Source organism: Loxodonta africana, chromosome 6 (assembly GCF_030014295.1).
Source record: "Loxodonta africana isolate mLoxAfr1 chromosome 6, mLoxAfr1.hap2, whole genome shotgun sequence".
In the NCBI taxonomy this organism is placed as follows: Eukaryota; Metazoa; Chordata; class Mammalia; order Proboscidea; family Elephantidae; genus Loxodonta; species Loxodonta africana.
Genome location: NC_087347.1, coordinates 26664074 through 26680366, shown reverse-complemented (window position 1 = coordinate 26680366; position 16293 = coordinate 26664074). Strand labels below are relative to the sequence as shown.

General features: G+C 46.9%; 1 protein-coding gene across 1 annotated transcript; it reads left to right on the top strand.

Moving 5' to 3' along the window:
- The first annotated feature begins 180 nt into the window (after positions 1-180).
- INHA (inhibin subunit alpha) lies at positions 181-4033 on the top strand. Its single transcript, XM_003405885.3, has 2 exons — positions 181-1226; positions 2606-4033. Exons 1-2 carry the CDS (start codon positions 956-958, stop codon positions 3463-3465), a joined length of 1131 nt encoding a protein of 376 aa, XP_003405933.1. The 5' UTR covers positions 181-955; the 3' UTR covers positions 3466-4033.
- Positions 4034-16293: the final 12260 nt, after the last annotated feature.

Here is a 16293-nt window from a genome sequence, read left to right as displayed (position 1 = left end):
CCGGCTCGCCTCCTTACCCTCGGCCCGGAGCTGCGTTTCTGCGCGGAGACTCCCAGGCCTGAAGCTGCGCTCAGGGGGGAGTGTTTCCTGTTTGCCTGTGCAGCGGGGGCCCGCAGCCTCCTCTGCCCGCGGCCTGGCTTCCTGCTCTCGCAGCCTCTCTTCCCAGCCCCCTCCCACAGCCGGGGCCTCTTTCCCCTCCTCCCTCCCACCTCCAGCCTCCAGGTCCCCAGCGGCCCGCCTGCCTTGGGCCTGAGTGGCAGAGGCGCCTGCAGCTGCCAATCCCAAAAATATTCTCTGATGACACAGCTGGAGGACAGGAGCCCAGGCTGGCTCCTCCAGGCTAAGTATAGAGCAGGCGGGACCACCTGCGCCCCCCTCTCCCTCCACGGCCTAGCCCCAGTTCCAGGCCTAGCCCCAGTTCTAGCCCCAGCTCCAGCCCCAGCCCCAGCCCCTCCCCCCAGGACTGGCGGAGCAGCTGCTTGGTTGCAAGGGGCCCTCAGAAGGTGTGAGGGGCTGGTCAGTCTGTCTCTCTGACAAATAACACCTTCAGGAGCTGGCAGACCCCACCTCCCGGGCTCTTGTCCCACTCGATGTCACCTGTGTGCTGGCTGCTGGCTGCTCACACCATCTGTGTAGAGGGGGAGGGGTTGTATGTGTCGGTCAGGTCACTTGGGGTGAAAACCCTCACCAGCCCCCTCCCCCACATTCCTGTCCGGAGTGGGAGATAAGGCTCAGGGCCACAGACGTCTGTGTCAGAGATAGGAGGTCTCAATGCCATGGGCAAGGGCAACTGGGACAGCTGGGCGTGGGAAGGACTGGGGAAGACTGGGGTGAGAAGGGTAGAAGAGGGCGGGTGGTGGGATGGGGAGGGGAGAGTGGGAGGCCCTGGGCAGACCCTGACAAAAGGGGCACAGGGCAGGGTGTGGGTTTGCAATTGGCAGGAGCCAAGTGAGCCATGGTGCCCCCAAGGCCACTGCTCTTCCTCTTGCTACTGGCCCTGCAGGATGGGGACGGCTGCCATGGGCCAGAGGTAGACCGGGAGCTTGTTCTGGCCAAGGTGAAGGCTCTCTTCCTGGATGCCCTAGGGCCCCCGGCAGTGACCGGGGAAGGTGGGGACCCTGGAGTCAGGCGGCTGACCCGAAGACATGCCTTGGGGGGCTTCGTGCGCAGGGGCTTGAATCTCGAGGAGGAAGATGTCTCCCAGGCCATCCTTTTCCCAGTCACAGGTAACGAGGATGGGGAACTGGCAGCGCGACTTTGAGAGGCAGCGTGGTATGGGAGCCAGGCAGACCTGGATTTGAATCCCAGCCCTGCCACTTCACTGGCTTTGCAGCAATGGGCAAGTTACTGATCTCGCTGAATCTCTGTCTCCTCATCTGTACAATGGGCTGTAACACCTACCTCTCAGAATTAAATGAGACAGTGTATCTAGAGTACATCTGGGAGCTATGTGGAAGACCAAGGGTCTCTAGAAAAAGAGCTGCCTGAGGTTGGGCCCCTTCCTGCCACCTTTTCCTCCTACCTCTGCCTCTGCTCCCTGCCCTAAACCCTGTATTTTCAGCCCCAGGTGCCTGAGACTTGAGAAGACTTTAGGGATGCAGGAGAAAGAATAGTTGGGAAACTAATCTACCTCCTCTTCAGCTCCTGTCCCACCTCCTTAAGTATTTCCCCATGCTCCACTGATTGCACAAAGGAAGCTCGCCTCTGGGTGAGATTCTTGTATCTGGCCCCCATTTCCCTGGGAGAGATTCCTTGCTTCCCTGCCCTTCAGCCCCATGTAGCACAGTGGTTAAAAGTGTGGTTTGGGGGTTTGGCAGAATCCCAGCCTGGCCACTGAATAGTTGAATGCCACTTCACCTCTCTAAGTCTCAGTTTCCTTATGTGCAAAATAGACAGTTGTGAGGATTCTAATGAGAGAATTCGTTTAGCCCCATGTGCCAGGCCTTTGGCTGGTGCTGGTCCATGGTTAAGTGTTCAGTAGAGCTTTAAGAGCTTGGCTGCTAACCAAAAGGTCAGCAGTTCAAATCCACCAACCACTCCTTGGAAACCCTATGGGGCAGTTCACCTCTGTCCTGTAGGATCTCAGTGAGTCTTACTTGACTCGCTGGCAATGGATTTGGTGGGTTTTTTTTGATGTACATGCCAGAGTAAGGACCCAACTGCACTTTCTTGGAAAGAACTGCCTTCTACTCTGAGTTATATTTTTTCTACTTTTTTTTTTTTTTTGGTGTTAACATGTGTTTTTAAACATGGAGTTATCTTAAATAATTTATCATGCAATATTTCTGACACGCAAAAAGATATTATAAAGAGTAAGATAAGAAGCACCTACGTACACATCATTCAAGTACCACTGTATGCTATCAGATGGACAAAAGAATAAGTCCAACAATTGTCAGTGTTGGTGAAGGTTGAGAGGGCCAGGGCCTCTTAAGTCCTTTAATGATGAAATAAATGATGGGTAGCTTATGTCATTTCCCCAGGACCGTGGAGTCCCCAAGTGTGGTGAGGTGTTTAGCAGAATGCTTGGCACATGGTCAGCACTCGGGAATGGAGAGGTCCCGGGCCCCTGCCATCAGGGCTGTCCTCTCCCTTCCCTCTGCAGGTTCCAGCTGTGAGGATGAGCCAGCTGCTGGAGAGCTGGCCCAGGAGGCTGCCGAGGGCCTCTTCACGTATGTGTTCCGACCATCCCAGCACATACGCAGCCGCCAGGTGACCTCGGCCCAGCTGTGGTTCCGAACCGGGCTGGACAGGCAGGGCCCAGCAGCCTCCAATAGCTCTGGGCCCCTGCTTAGCCTGCTGACACTGTCATCTGGGGGGCCCATGGCTGTGCCCATGTCACTGGGCCAGGCGCCCCCTCGCTGGGCTGTGCTACACCTGGCCTCCTCTGCTCTCCCCCTGCTCACCCACCCAGTACTGGTGCTCTTGTTGCATTGTCCCCTCTGTTCCTGTTCAGTCCGGCCTGAGGCCACGCCTTTCCTGATGGCCCACACTCGGGCCATACCAACCAGCGGAGACAAGAGAGCCCGGCGCTCGACTCCCCCACTGCCCTGGCCTTGGTCTCCAGCTGCACTGCGCCTGCTGCAGAGGCCTCCAGAGGAACCTGCTGCCCATGCCAACTGCCACCGAGCTGCTCTCAACATCTCCTTCCAGGAGCTGGGCTGGGACCATTGGATCGTGCATCCTCCCAGCTTCATCTTTCACTACTGTCATGGGGACTGTGGGCTGCCCATCCCACCCGGCCCGCCCCTGCCAACCCCTGGGGCAGCCTCTACCCCTATCCAGCCCCTCTCTTTGGGACTAGGGGTCCAGCCCCTCTCTTTGGTGCCAGGGGCCCAGCCCTGCTGTGCTGCTCTCCCAGGGACCATGAGGTCCCTACGTGTCCGCACCACCTCAGATGGAGGCTACTCCTTCAAGTACGAGACGGTGCCCAACCTTCTCACGCAGCACTGTGCCTGTATCTGAGCGCTGCCTGCCTCCTGACCCCTTGGCTGCTGGATGAGCCACATCATCCACTGGGAGGCCACTCTGGAGGAAGTTCCAAAGATGGATGCTTCCTAGTTTCTCTGTCCTTCCACTTGTCTGCCTGAGGGCTCACCTTGTCCCTCCCCCATGCCCCCTGTCCCATTGGTAACGTGACAATAAACAGCAAAGTGCATATGACTTGGCATGCATTCTCAGGCTTCTTTAATGTGGGGTGGGACAGTCTAGGACCCAGGAACATAGGACTGTGGGACCTCAGGACACCCAGCCTCACCTGACCTCAGAGACCTGGGGTTCAAGAGCTGCAAATGGATGTGTAGCTTTTGGGAAGCTACAATGCTTGGGGACAACACAGATGTCTTCCAAGCACCCCAGACAGCCACTCTGTAGACAGAACTGGCCCCGTGCAAGCCGAACCTGACATGACATTCAGATGGCTTCCCCTGCCCCTGCCACACCTGAAGGAACTGCTTCACGCACAGTGCCCACACCCAAGGCTTCTGTCCCCCCTCCCTGCCATTCTCTGCTCTAGCTGATGGACACCCAGCCCAAGGTCAGCAGATTCAGAGACTGGCCAGAGATGGTGGCCTTTGGGGCCTATGAAATGGTCAGATTTTGGCATCTCTTGGGAACTCAGGTGCGGAATAAAAAAAAGATGCATGAATCGCAGGGTCAGAAAGAAGTCTACCAGATCAGAGGTGGCTTTGTGTTAAGGTCAGATCACCAGGTGAAGACCTGTGAATGTCAACTTGCCGAGGGTCCTGGGACTTCTTTGAATCTATCACTGGCTCCTGAGGTAGTCTGCGTGGGGCCTTGTTGTCCTGGGATTTTGATTCTCGAGCCCTTTGGCTCCCTCGATGCTCCATGTGTGTTGTTGTAACCCCTTAATGTGAGGAGGGTGGAAAGGCAGAGTCCATTGCCAGGACAGAGCTGCTCCTTTGTGATTATGTACTCAGAGAGTGAATAGGGTGCAAAACAGTGCTTTTCTCTTTGCATTTCCTGTCAATCCAGTCTGTCTCCGCCTTGATTGGGGATCTCTCTTCTCTGACCCTAAACAACAAAGCTAGTTGCCGTCAAGTTGACTCCGACTCATGATGATCTCATGTGTCAGAGTAGATCTGTGCTCCACAGGGTTTTCAATGGCTGAGTTTTCCGAAGTAGAACAGCAGGCCTTTCTTCTGAGGTACCTCTGGGTGGACTTTCAGTTAGCAGCCTAGCACGTTGACCGTGTGCACCATCCAGGGACTCCCTTTTCATTCTCCTGCCCATCCTAAGGTCCTGGCTCTCAGTCAGTTGGTTCTAACCTATCTCCCATTAAGGAATGTGGGGTGGGGTGGGGTGGGGGTGAGGATATTCAGGTCCTTCAGACCGAAACTTTAGGAGTACTTTCTGAGACTGACTGCACAGCTCTAGTGTGTATTTATGCTAACAGGGTCTGTGACTTGTCAAAGAGTACCTTCTATTAGCCAAGCTTGCTGGGGTGGGTGGGTGGGTGAGGCCTGCCCCCGGAAGCAGATGTGGGAGGGGAAAGAATCACATCCAGTCACATTTGCGATAACACCCTTTCCCCCACTTGAGCTATCCTGAATGAGGTACTGTTCTTTGCAGCCACAAGAGCCAGCCAGAGCAGCCCCACACATGCCACAGTCTCTGTTGACACTGAGTCCCCAGGGAGGCTGTTGCTGCCCTCGAAGAGGGAACGTGCCTGTTGGCAGCCCTGAGGTCCCCCAGCACCTTTATCCAGACCCTGTGTTGGAAGCTGTCTATGCTCTGGGCTCCTGGGGGCCCCAGGCAGGTGGTGAATGGGCAGAGCACCAGTTGGGATGGGCAGTGGTGGGATGAGAGATTTCCTTCTAGACAGCTTGTGTTCTGCTATTTCTGCCCGGCTTCCCTTGCTGGATCCTCCTACCCTAAGAGTGAGGCCTTTCCCTGGGATCTTCGATCTTTTTATGAGCCATGGAATACGCATCCTGCTGGGACCCATAACTGAGGGCTCTGTGTTGTCCAGATGTTCTATGTCCCAGGGATGTGATGCAGTCTAAGGCTGGGAGCACTCCAGTGCTGAAGGAGTCTCCATTTGGCCACTTAGCAGATTGGCGTTGGTAGTAAAAAATTTTCACAAATTTGAGACCCAGGGAGAAAAGCAAGTACAAAGAGAGAATCCTTCACAAAGCCAAATGTACTCATTTTAAATGGCTGTCCTTTATACCAAAGTGATCCCTTTTTTAGTGTGTGTGTGTGTGTGTGTTTGTGTGTGTGAAAGTGTTATTTCTTTTATGATATTGTGGTGATGGTGGATGGTAGTATTTTGTTCTGGTCTTTAAGTTTTCACTTAACAAAATTAAAACTTGGAAATTCTAGTTTGGACCCTAAGATTTTTCTTTGAAATTTGGCTGCTTTGTGAAATCCTAAAGCCTGGGAGTCACCGGTCTGGCTCACCCCTCCGAGGGTCTCTAAAGACTTATTGTTGGGTGTCATTGAGTTGGCCTATAGTGACCTCATAAAACAGAGTAGAAAGCTGCCCTATAGGGTTTCCTAGACTGTAATTTTTAGGGGAGCAGATCACCAGGTCTTTCTCCCATGAAGTCACTGGGCAGGTTCAAACTCCTGACCTTAGAGCCACCAGGACTCCTAGCTCTAAAACCTTTAGGTTCTGCTAGATTAATAACTCAGGAAGCTAAGTCGGCTTCCCACTAAGACAGGCCCTTTGCCATGAGACTAAGAAGAGTAGGCTTCAGAGACGCTCCCCCTTCCCAGTGTTGATCGTTAGGGGTACTCTGTGAATACTCTCAATTCTGGGTCTCTCAGAACTTAGACCAAAAAAGGAAAAAAAAAATCACTGGTTCGTCTTAAGTCCATGGGCACAACTGGCTAAGGCTTGGCTTGGTTCTGGGCTCTAAAGATACTACCAGGGTCCATTTACAAGCTCTGCTTCCCCTGCGTTGGCTCCTCTTAGGACCACTGTGGCCCTGGGTGGCTCCAGGCTCCCATTATCACACCACCTGGTCCAGCAGGAAGAAGTTTGTTTACAAAAGTTCCAGGAGGGTCTTGATGGCCTGATACGCCTGATTAGGGTCATGTCCTTCTCCTTAAAAGGTGGCCTGTGGAAACTCTATGGGGCAGTTCTACTCTGTCCTACAGGGTCGCTATGAGTTGGAATCGACGGCACCGGGTTTGGCTTGTTTTTTTTTGGGGGGGGGGAACAGAATGAATTAATGACTTAGTCTAGATCGTGTGTCCTACCCCTGGAGAACAGGGCCTAAAACACAAGGACTAAAGGCAAAAGACAGTGGTACCCCCAATGTAGGGTACAGCTACTACAAAAAGTTGGGAAAGGGTAGATGCTGAAAGGGAAGAACTATTAGTTCCACTTTCTAATTATCTCTTAAATCATGCTTTTTTTCTCCACCTACATAGACACTTTTTTGTCGTCTAGGGACTTACTCTTGATTCGGCAACTCAACAGCCTCCTTAACGAGTCTCCAAGCATTCAGTCTCCACTCCTCCAGTTCATCCTCCACATGGCTGCCAAAACCACCCGTCTGATATGATCATATCCCTTATACCCAAACCGAACTAGTTGCCATTAAGTTGGTTCCAACTCACAGCGATGCTCTATGACAGAGTAGAACTGCCTATAGGGTTTCCAAGGCTGTGTGTCTTCACGGAAGCAGACTGTCAAATCTTTCTCCCGTGGAGGGGCTGGTGGGTTCCAACCACCAACCTTTCAGTTAGCAGCTGAGTACTTAACCACTGTACCACCAGGGCTCTTTTAATGTCCCTTAGGTGGCCTAAAAAAAAAAAAAAAAATCATCCAAGCAAAGTTCAGCCTTCTTCGTATGGTACAAAAACCCTTTACAATCGACCCTAAACCTATCCTTGCAACCTTATCTCATATCCCATTCCTCCCTTCCTCTCCCTGCCAAACCACACACACCCAAACTATGTTGATACAAATTCTGGCCATTGCTCAAGTACATCATTTTCTTCTCAAGCTGTCATATCTTTACCATGTGTTGTTCCTTCTCCTCCTTCCCCGGCAATGCCTCCTTCAAGAACTAGTTCTGATACCATCTCCTCTGTGTTTCTTTCCTTCACTCCCAGATGGCAAATTTAGCCACTCCTTCCTCACTGCTTCTTGGAACCTTATTTTACTTGTTGTTGAGAATATGCACAGAAAAACATTCACCAATTCAACAATTTCTGCATGTACAATGCAGTGACATTGATTACATCCTTAGAGTTGTGCAACCATTCTCACCCTGCTTTTCTAAACTGTCCCTCCGCCATTAACATAAACTCACTGCTGGGCCCTTGGTTTTTTAATTTTCAAAATATGCTGTTTGTATAATTTTATAAGTAACATACAGATACATTCTCAAAGTAAAGATTAGAATAGTAAAGGTAAAGCTGAGGCTCCGCTTGACCATTACTCCAATTCCAGTCCCTTCCAGAGACGTATGTATCCTGCCAGACATATTTCTATGAGTTTATGTAAATATATATCTTGTAGAAAGTCTTTTTTTCTTCCACAAATGGTATCATACCATATATATTGTTCTGTAACTGTTAGCTTATATTCTAAAAAGTTCGTTTGACTTTGTTTTCCAGTGCGTATATTAGATTTTCTTTTTAGCAATTACACTTTTAATCTCTGAGATTTCTTGTTATTTTAATGCATCCCCCCCCCAATTTTGTCTTACTGTGTAGTTTCAAAAATTTACTAAGGTCTTTGCTAGCCCTTTTTTTTCTTTTTTGCTTTTTCTTCCTCTTGGATTCCTTTTTCTTTGTGCTGCTGTGTCTCTTTCATTGTTTCTTTCAGAGCAGGTCTGTAGGTGATAAACTTTCTGAGAACTCGCCTAACTGAAAAATCCTTTTTATTTTCACATTTGAATGGTGATTGGGCTGTGTATATAATTCTAGATTCAAAGATATTTTTCCTCTGAAATCAGAAAAAAACCTCTTCCTTTTCTTCATGCACCTCGTTTCTCAATGAGAGATTTAATGTCAATATGACTCTCATACCTTCATATTTCATCTACTTTTTTTGCTTATTAGAAGTTTTCAGGATTTGCTCTTAATGTCTGAAATTGCATCGTGATAGGTCTATGTGTTTAGCAGGTTTAAAATATGGATCCTGCTTTAGTATTTGCTGGGCCTTTTTCAAACTGAAGAATCATAAAAAAAAAACATAGTTTTCTTTAATTCAGGAAACGTTTCTTCTTTTATTTATTTGAATGTAACATCCCCTCACATTCTTTCGTTTTCTACTCAGAACTTTTATTAACTGATATTGCAACTTTTAGATCAATTCTCTGCATATTTTATCCTTTTATTTTTTAATATGTTTTGTATTTTGTCTTGTGCTATGTGCTAGAAAAATACTTTTTCTCAATCCTCCAGATCACGCATTGCGTTAGTTACCTAGTGCTGCTACAACAGAAATACAAGTGGATGGCTTTAACAAAGAGAAATTTATTCTCTCACAGTCTAGGGTGCCAGCTCTAGGGGACGGCTTCCTCCCTCTGTCAGCTCTCGGGGAAGGTCCTGTCATCAGTCTTCCCCTGGTTGAGGGGCTTCTCAGTGTAGGAAACGGGTCCAAAGGACGCACTCTGCCCCCATGTCTCTGCTTATTTCTCTCTTTTATATCTCAAAAGAGGCTGGCTTAATACACAACCTAATTTTGTAGACTGAGTCTTGCCTCATTAACATAACTGCTGATAATCCCACCTCATTAACATCATAGAGGTAGGATTTACAACCCGTGGGAAAATCACATCAGATGACAAAATGGCGGACAATCACACAATACTGGCAATCATGGACTAGCCAAGTTGACATACATTTTTTGGGGACACAATTCAATCCATAACATACACTGTCCTTTAGTTGTATCCATTCTGATAACTGAAGGCTTTTGTTGTTTATCACATTTGATTTTTCAGTTGCCTTTTTTTTTCAAAGATTATAAAAAATCTTTTTGCATCTGAGAATATTAATTATAATTATTCTAATGTCCTCTTCTTATTCTATGAACTGTTTCACTGGGTGAAAGTTCTTCCATATGTATATTTTGGATTTAATGTCTCTCTTTCACAATGTTGACATTCTTCAAATTTGGGTAATTATTGGCTGGAAGCTCAACCTTTAGCTGAGACTGCCTGTTATGGACTGAATTGCATTCTCCAAAAATATGTGTTGAATTCCTGGCCTTTGCACCTGTGGTTATAATCCTGTTTGGAAGTAGGGTTTTCTATGCTATTTTAATCAGCCCCAACTCATGGTAACCCCATGTGACTCATTGCAAGCCCATATGCAACAGAAGGAAACACCTATGCCAGGTCCTGCACCTATGGTCATCGGTATGTTTAAGTCCATTGCTGAGACCACTGTGTCAATCCACCTCACTGAGGGCTTCCCTCGCTTTCACTGGCCCTGAGATGGAAGCTGTGCGGTTGATATTTCAAATACCTAATGGCAGGGTAGTGGTGGACAGTTTCAGCCAAGCTTCTAGACTAAAACTAGGAAGAAAAGCCTGGAGATATACTTCTGAAAATTAGCCAATGAAAACTCTATGGATTGGCTCAATACCAAGTAGGAAAAAAAAAAAAAAAAAAAAACCCTTGCTGTCAAGTTTACTCCAACTCTCTAAATCCAATCATTTCTAAATTATAAAAAAAAGCAGATTAGACACAGAGACAAGTACACATGGGAGAAGACAGGCGCCATGTGAGTATTGCCTATAAGGAATGTAAGGAACCAAGGAATGCCTGGAGCTATTGACAAGGAAGGGATCCACATGGCCAAGACCCTAATTTGGACTTTTAGCCTCTAGAATTGTGAGAAAATAAACTGTTCTTTAAAGCTACCCATGTGTGGTATTTGTGTTATAGCAGCACTAGGAAATGAAGACATTTCCTGTTAGACTGTTTGCCCTCTCTGTGCACTGCTTAGTGGAAGGGGTGTGCGATAATGCCAAGGCATAGGTCATGGTCTATTGTCAGTAATCATTGGAAAGAAGCAGAATATGTTGCTGGGTGGGATACTTTGGAAGTTCATCTTCTGAAAGCAGTGCTTCCATTTCTTCTTAGGTGTCACCTGCCACCAGGAACGCTGTCTTTTCCACTTCAAAATCTCATATCCATTGCTCCCATCTGAAGACAACCATATTGCTGGAAGGCAAGAAGGCGAGTGTGGAGTGGTTGACATGCTTGGTGGTACCTGGTATGGAACGCTAAGTCATCATCGCCCTCTTGGTTTCTCCTGAGCCTTCCCCTGCTCCCTTTGGGTGTGTGGTACTCTTGGTGGTGTTTCTGTTGCCTGTGGCAATCTACTCCTAGGCACATTTTGGGCTGTGGGTTTCTTCTCTGATCAGTTTCCACCTTTCATCCATCTTTCAGGGATTCCTCATGGCTTCTGGTTCACCAAAGGCTCCCTTTGTTGTCCAGAAAGTTGTCCAGAGTGGTTATGAATTTATTTTTGGATCTTTTCTGTTATTTCTAAGCATTTGGGGGTGGGAAGGAGAGGTTGCAGCATGCACTCAACTTTCAGTCTTGGACTGGAACCAGATCCCACAGTGCTGTCTCTACCATAACACGCATCATGTTTGTGGTAGGCAGTAACGCCCCCCACAGATGGTCACATCCTAATCCTATCCTACGTTAGGTAGGTGGTAAAGGGGAATTAAGATAGCATCTGACCTTCAAATAGGGAGATTATCCTGGATTATCCAGGTGGGCCCAATATAATCATTGTTCTTGTTAGCTGCCGTGGAGTTGCCTCCGACTCACGGTGACTCAATGCACAACAGAAAGAAATGTTACCTGGTCCTGTGCCATCTTCACAATTGTTGGTATGGCTGTGGCCATTGTGTATTCTGAGTGCCTTCCAATCTAGGGGGATCATCCTTAGCATTCTATTGAACAATATTCTGTTGTGAGCTATAGGGTTTTCATTTACTGATTTTTGAAAGTGGATTGCCAGGCCTCTCTTGCTAGTCTTAGTCTGGAAGCGCCACTGAAACTCATCTGCCATAGGTTACCCTACTGGTATTTGAAACATAAGTGGCATAGCTTTCAGCATCATAGCAATGCACAAGCCACCATGATATGACAAATTGACAGACAGGTGGTGGAAATGTAATCACAAGGGTCCTTAACTGTAAAAGAGGAAGGCAGCATTGTCAACGTCAGAACATCTCCATGTAAGGAAGACCTGACCAACAATTGCTGGCTTTAAAGATGAAAGGGTGCCATGAGCCGAGGAATGTAAATAGCCTCAAGAAGCTGGAAAAAGCAAGAAAAGATTCTGTCCTGGAGCCTCCAGAAGGGAAAGCAGCCCTGCTGACACCTTGATTTTAGCTCAGTGACGCCCATTTCGAACTTCTGACCTCCAGAGCCGTAAGATGATAAATGTTGTATTAAGCCACTACCTTTGGAAATTTGTTTCAGCAGCAATAGGAAACTATGACAATGTTGCAATGTGATTGTTGGTGCCTGTCTCTCCCTCCAAACTGTGAGCTCCTTTGTCTCCTTTATTGGCCCAGAAGGTAGCACAGGATCTGGGTACTAGTCAGGGCTCAGTAAATATTTGCTTAAATGACTGAAAGAATTAAAGACTGCCCTGATTTTGAGCTTCTACAGAGACTCTTAAGATTTCAAATTCCTCCCCCAGCCCTGGAGACCCTAAATCCTGTGAGCTCAGGTTTCTCCTGCTTCCTTTTCCCCACTAATTCATGTTTCCCGTTGCTGGTCTTTCTCCTATTCATTTGCAGCTTTCTCCCTCCTGTCTCCAGCCCTGTGTGCAAGGAAAATTGACAATGGAAGACATGTGTCACATATACATCTATGTGACTTTGCTCACAGGCCTTCTGTGGGGTATGCCTGGAATGGTGTCTTTTTCTTCCTCTCCCGAGTTCTGACTGCTTTCTCTTTTTTCCCTCCACCTACATTTCCTATCAGAGTCTGCTATTTTCACAGCAGCTTGGATGGGGAACATAGCCTTCATCCCTCTTCCTTTTCCTTTTTGTGTCCTGAATTAAGCATGCTGTCCTGGTCTTTCTTATAGCCCTTCTTGGCCCCGGATTCTAGAATAGACAAAGAAAAGGTACTCTCAGGTTACCTACTGCAGGTTTATTGTAACGACAGTCAGTAAATCCTTCAGCTTGTTTTGTGCAGAATGGCAAAGTCCTCTCAGATTGGGTGACCAGAGCTACAGCTGCCTCGGTGTGATACTATCTCGTAGCTGCCTTTTCAGCCAGCCATTCTCAAGCCCCCGTTTTTCTGCTTTCCCAGTGCACGTGGCTTCAGCCTCTCCTGCTTTCCCTCCGCAGGCCTCGTGTTCAGGCTTGCCAAGAGCCAGGCTCAGGGGGACTTGCTCAGTTACAGTCTAATGCACAGTTCACGTGCTAGACTTCTCCAGTGCTGCTGATGCGGCCCAGATGTTTGACTTCAGTGACCGGCTAATTCCTGGGCTAATCTTTGATGGCCGGTCCTGGTGGCAGAGTCAAGAGACACAATGTTTGGTAACTTATGTGGAAAGAACTGCTCTGGCCACTCAGCCCTGGGGCTGTGAGCGTGCCAGGTACATGGGCTTCTCTACAACAAAACCTCTTACCAAAACTGTTTGGAGGTAATAGTCGTACCTCTTCATTCCCCTTGTACCTGCCTGCTTTTCCCACTCCACGAAGATAAACCTATTGATGAAACAAGTAGATCATTCAATTGCATCCCCCGAATCCAAACTTAAGTGGGGCATTTTCATTTGGGAAGATCCTTAGGTCTCACTCGGTATCTGCTGTAGATGGCTGTAGCACCAGTGTGGTGAGGTCCAGACCCAGGACAATGGCTCATGTCCTAAAGCTGAAGTATCACTTCTGTTCTCCCATGGGCAACAGTCCTGGGCCTAACACCCCCTGAGATATCAGAAACAAAGAGGCTTTCGAGCTGGACTCTGAGAACTCTGAGAACATCTATTCTCCTGCAGGTGACTTTGTCATCCTTGTATGATGATAGGCCTTCTTTCTATGCCTGCTACCTAAGGTTAGTAACCAGCATACCTTTTCTTACTCTTTGTATCATAACCATTTTGCAGAGGTTTTTTTTTTACTCCAGGGAACTTAGGGGTGGCAGGGAAGCTACCAGTGGCAGGCTGCTTGCAACCCCACTCTCTCCTCACATGACGACATGGAGGTGGAGCCTGAAGCAGATGAGTTGATCCACTACCTCGCTGGGAGGTCTTTGTTATGTGATTGGCTGAACCAGCAGCTATTTCTAATCTGAGGTGGAGTGTTACTCCTGGGGAGTAAAATTCAGAAGAGTGTTTAAAGTTAAGAGCATAATATCATAACATTTCTTTGAGAAACACAAGTTAATTCATGATATTAAATTATACAATAACAGGGAATACACATTGTTACCTTCTAAAGACAGCATTTTTTGAAATGACATTGTATGTCCTTTTAAAAATGGTAATTCTTTGAAAAGTGGATTTGAACTTCAAACTTAAAGAGTGTTTAGATTTAATTAAAACAATGTTTAGCTCCTTAATCCTTCTGGAATTTAATGTGCATGCTGTGAGGGAAGGAATTAGTTTTTTTTTTCCAAACAGACAGCTTGTTGTCCCAAAACTATTGAATAACTCATTATTGTTTCCTTATTTTGTCTCACTGATGTAGCAGTATTTGTCTATTTCTTTGCCAGTATCACGCTGTTTTCGTTACTGTGGCTTTAGAAGACATTTTGCTATCTGGTACGGAGGTCCCCTGTTAATGCCTCTTGTTCTTTTTATTCCTCAAAATCTTGCGGCTGTGCTCATGTGTTTAGTCTTCCAGATGAATTTTAGAATCAACTTGTCAAGTCCCAAAAATCTTCCATTGGGATTTTGGTTGAAACTGCATTAAGTTGACATCATTCCCACTCAAAAACATGGTATCTTTTCATTTATTTAGATCGTTCTTTAAAAAAAAGTCTTTAAAGTTCTCTGGTGGTCTTGAATATTTCTCAAAATGTTTTTTATATATTATATATATTTTTCTGTTATGGTAAACAGAATACTTTCTCAGACTTCATTTTTTCATGATTTTTATCTTAGGCAAGGTTCATTCTTATGATAGCAACTCACAAAAATAAACTCAATCTAACTTAAGCAAAAAAAAAAAGACAGTGGGGGAGGGGGGAATTCTTCGGAAGGCTGCCAAGGGCTCTCCTGGAGGCCAAAGACAGAAAGGGGAGTGGGCCTCCAAAGGGGGCTGGAAACAAGAGCCCTTCAGTCTCCTGCTGCTGCTTCTCAGCAGACCTGTTTCTCTCCCTCTGCAGTTCAGCTTTCTTTGCTGCTTCCTTTGTCCCACTTTCACATTCCAGGAAAGCAAGGGGATGTAGAACAAACCTGGCTACAGGGGCCCATCATATGATTGAAGCAATTCACTGGGCAGGCATGCCTGAAACAGGTTTCAAAGCACTGCAATGTCAGGAACTTCCAAAGAATCTGTTTCTTTCCTGAGGGGTAGAGTTGGCAGTTAAATTATGGTAGGAATCGGCCCCAATTCCAGGTGATTGATAAACATGGATTGACAATCATCACGGTTATGGGATTAGTTAATTCAATAAAAATATATTGTGCCCCTGCTCTGACTTTACGCTCGTATACTGCTTTGCTGTTCACGGAAGCCCAGGTGGTATAGTGATTAAGAGCTACAGCTCCTAAACAAAAGGTCGGCAGTTCGAATCTACTGGCTGCTCATTGGAAACTGTACGAGGCAGTTCTACTCTGTCCTATAGGGTCGCTATGAGTTGGAATCGACTCGATGGCAATGGTAACGGGCTGCTGTTCACGATGTGCATCCACTTACTTAATTTAACTTTCCTTTAGGCTTTTGGCTCAGATCATATTATGTCAAAAATGCTAAATTATCTAGATTAAGGGCATAAATTGTCATTTCAAATATTTAGTCATTAGGAAACGTTGTTGTTGTTAGTTGCTGTCGAGAAGATTCCGACTCATGGCGATTCCACATGTACAGAGTACAACTACTCCATAGGGTTTTCAAGGCTGTGACCTTTTGGAAGCAGATCACCAGGCCTGTCCTCTGAGGCTCCTCTGGGTGTGTCTGAACCACCAACCTTTCAGTTAGTAGTCCACAGTTTAACTGTTTCACCCAGGGCCTCCCACCAAGAAATATGATCCTCCAAATTTGGCAACTTGAGATAAAGATGAATAGGACCCTACTCCTACCCTCAACTGGCTTACCATATGATTAGTTCTGATTTTCCTCTTAGAGTAGCACCTCATAAAAGAAACTCTCCCACGAGAAATTCTGTTAAAAGGCATTCGTCTTTACTTAACCTAGTTCTGTAGTTGATGTTAGTATTTGACTGCGAAACTGGGAAAAGTTACAATGGGAACTTAGAATCATGAACTTGGCAGTCTTGGCTCTGTTGGTTACTAATTAAACGACCTTCACAAGTAATCTAACCTCTGTGAACCTGCTTTCTCATTTTCAAACCCGGGATAATACAGGTGTTATGAGAAAACACAATAAAAATAAAGGACTAGGTACGCACACAGCATTCTCAATCGCTGATGCGGGAGCCTGATACTACATACTAGTTTGGACGAGACTAAGAAAAAAGAGGAGCCCCGGTGGCGGAGTGGTTAAGAGCTTGGCTGCTAACGAAAGGTTGGTAGTCCGAATCCACCAGCCGCTTCCTGGATAAACCTATGGGGCAGTTCTACTCCGTCCTATGGGGTCGCTATGAGTCGGAACGGATTCGACCCGCAACGGGTTTGGTTTTTTTGGTTTAAGGAAAAAGA

Bases quoted from the DNA above. Each gene is read 5' to 3' on its own strand.
- INHA (XM_003405885.3), top strand. From the start codon at position 956: ATGGTGCCCCCAAGGCCACTGCTCTTCCTCTTGCTACTGGCCCTGCAG. The intron at 1,227-2,605 runs GTAACGAGGATG...TTCCCTCTGCAG, and splicing joins CATCCTTTTCCCAGTCACAG to GTTCCAGCTGTGAGGATGAG.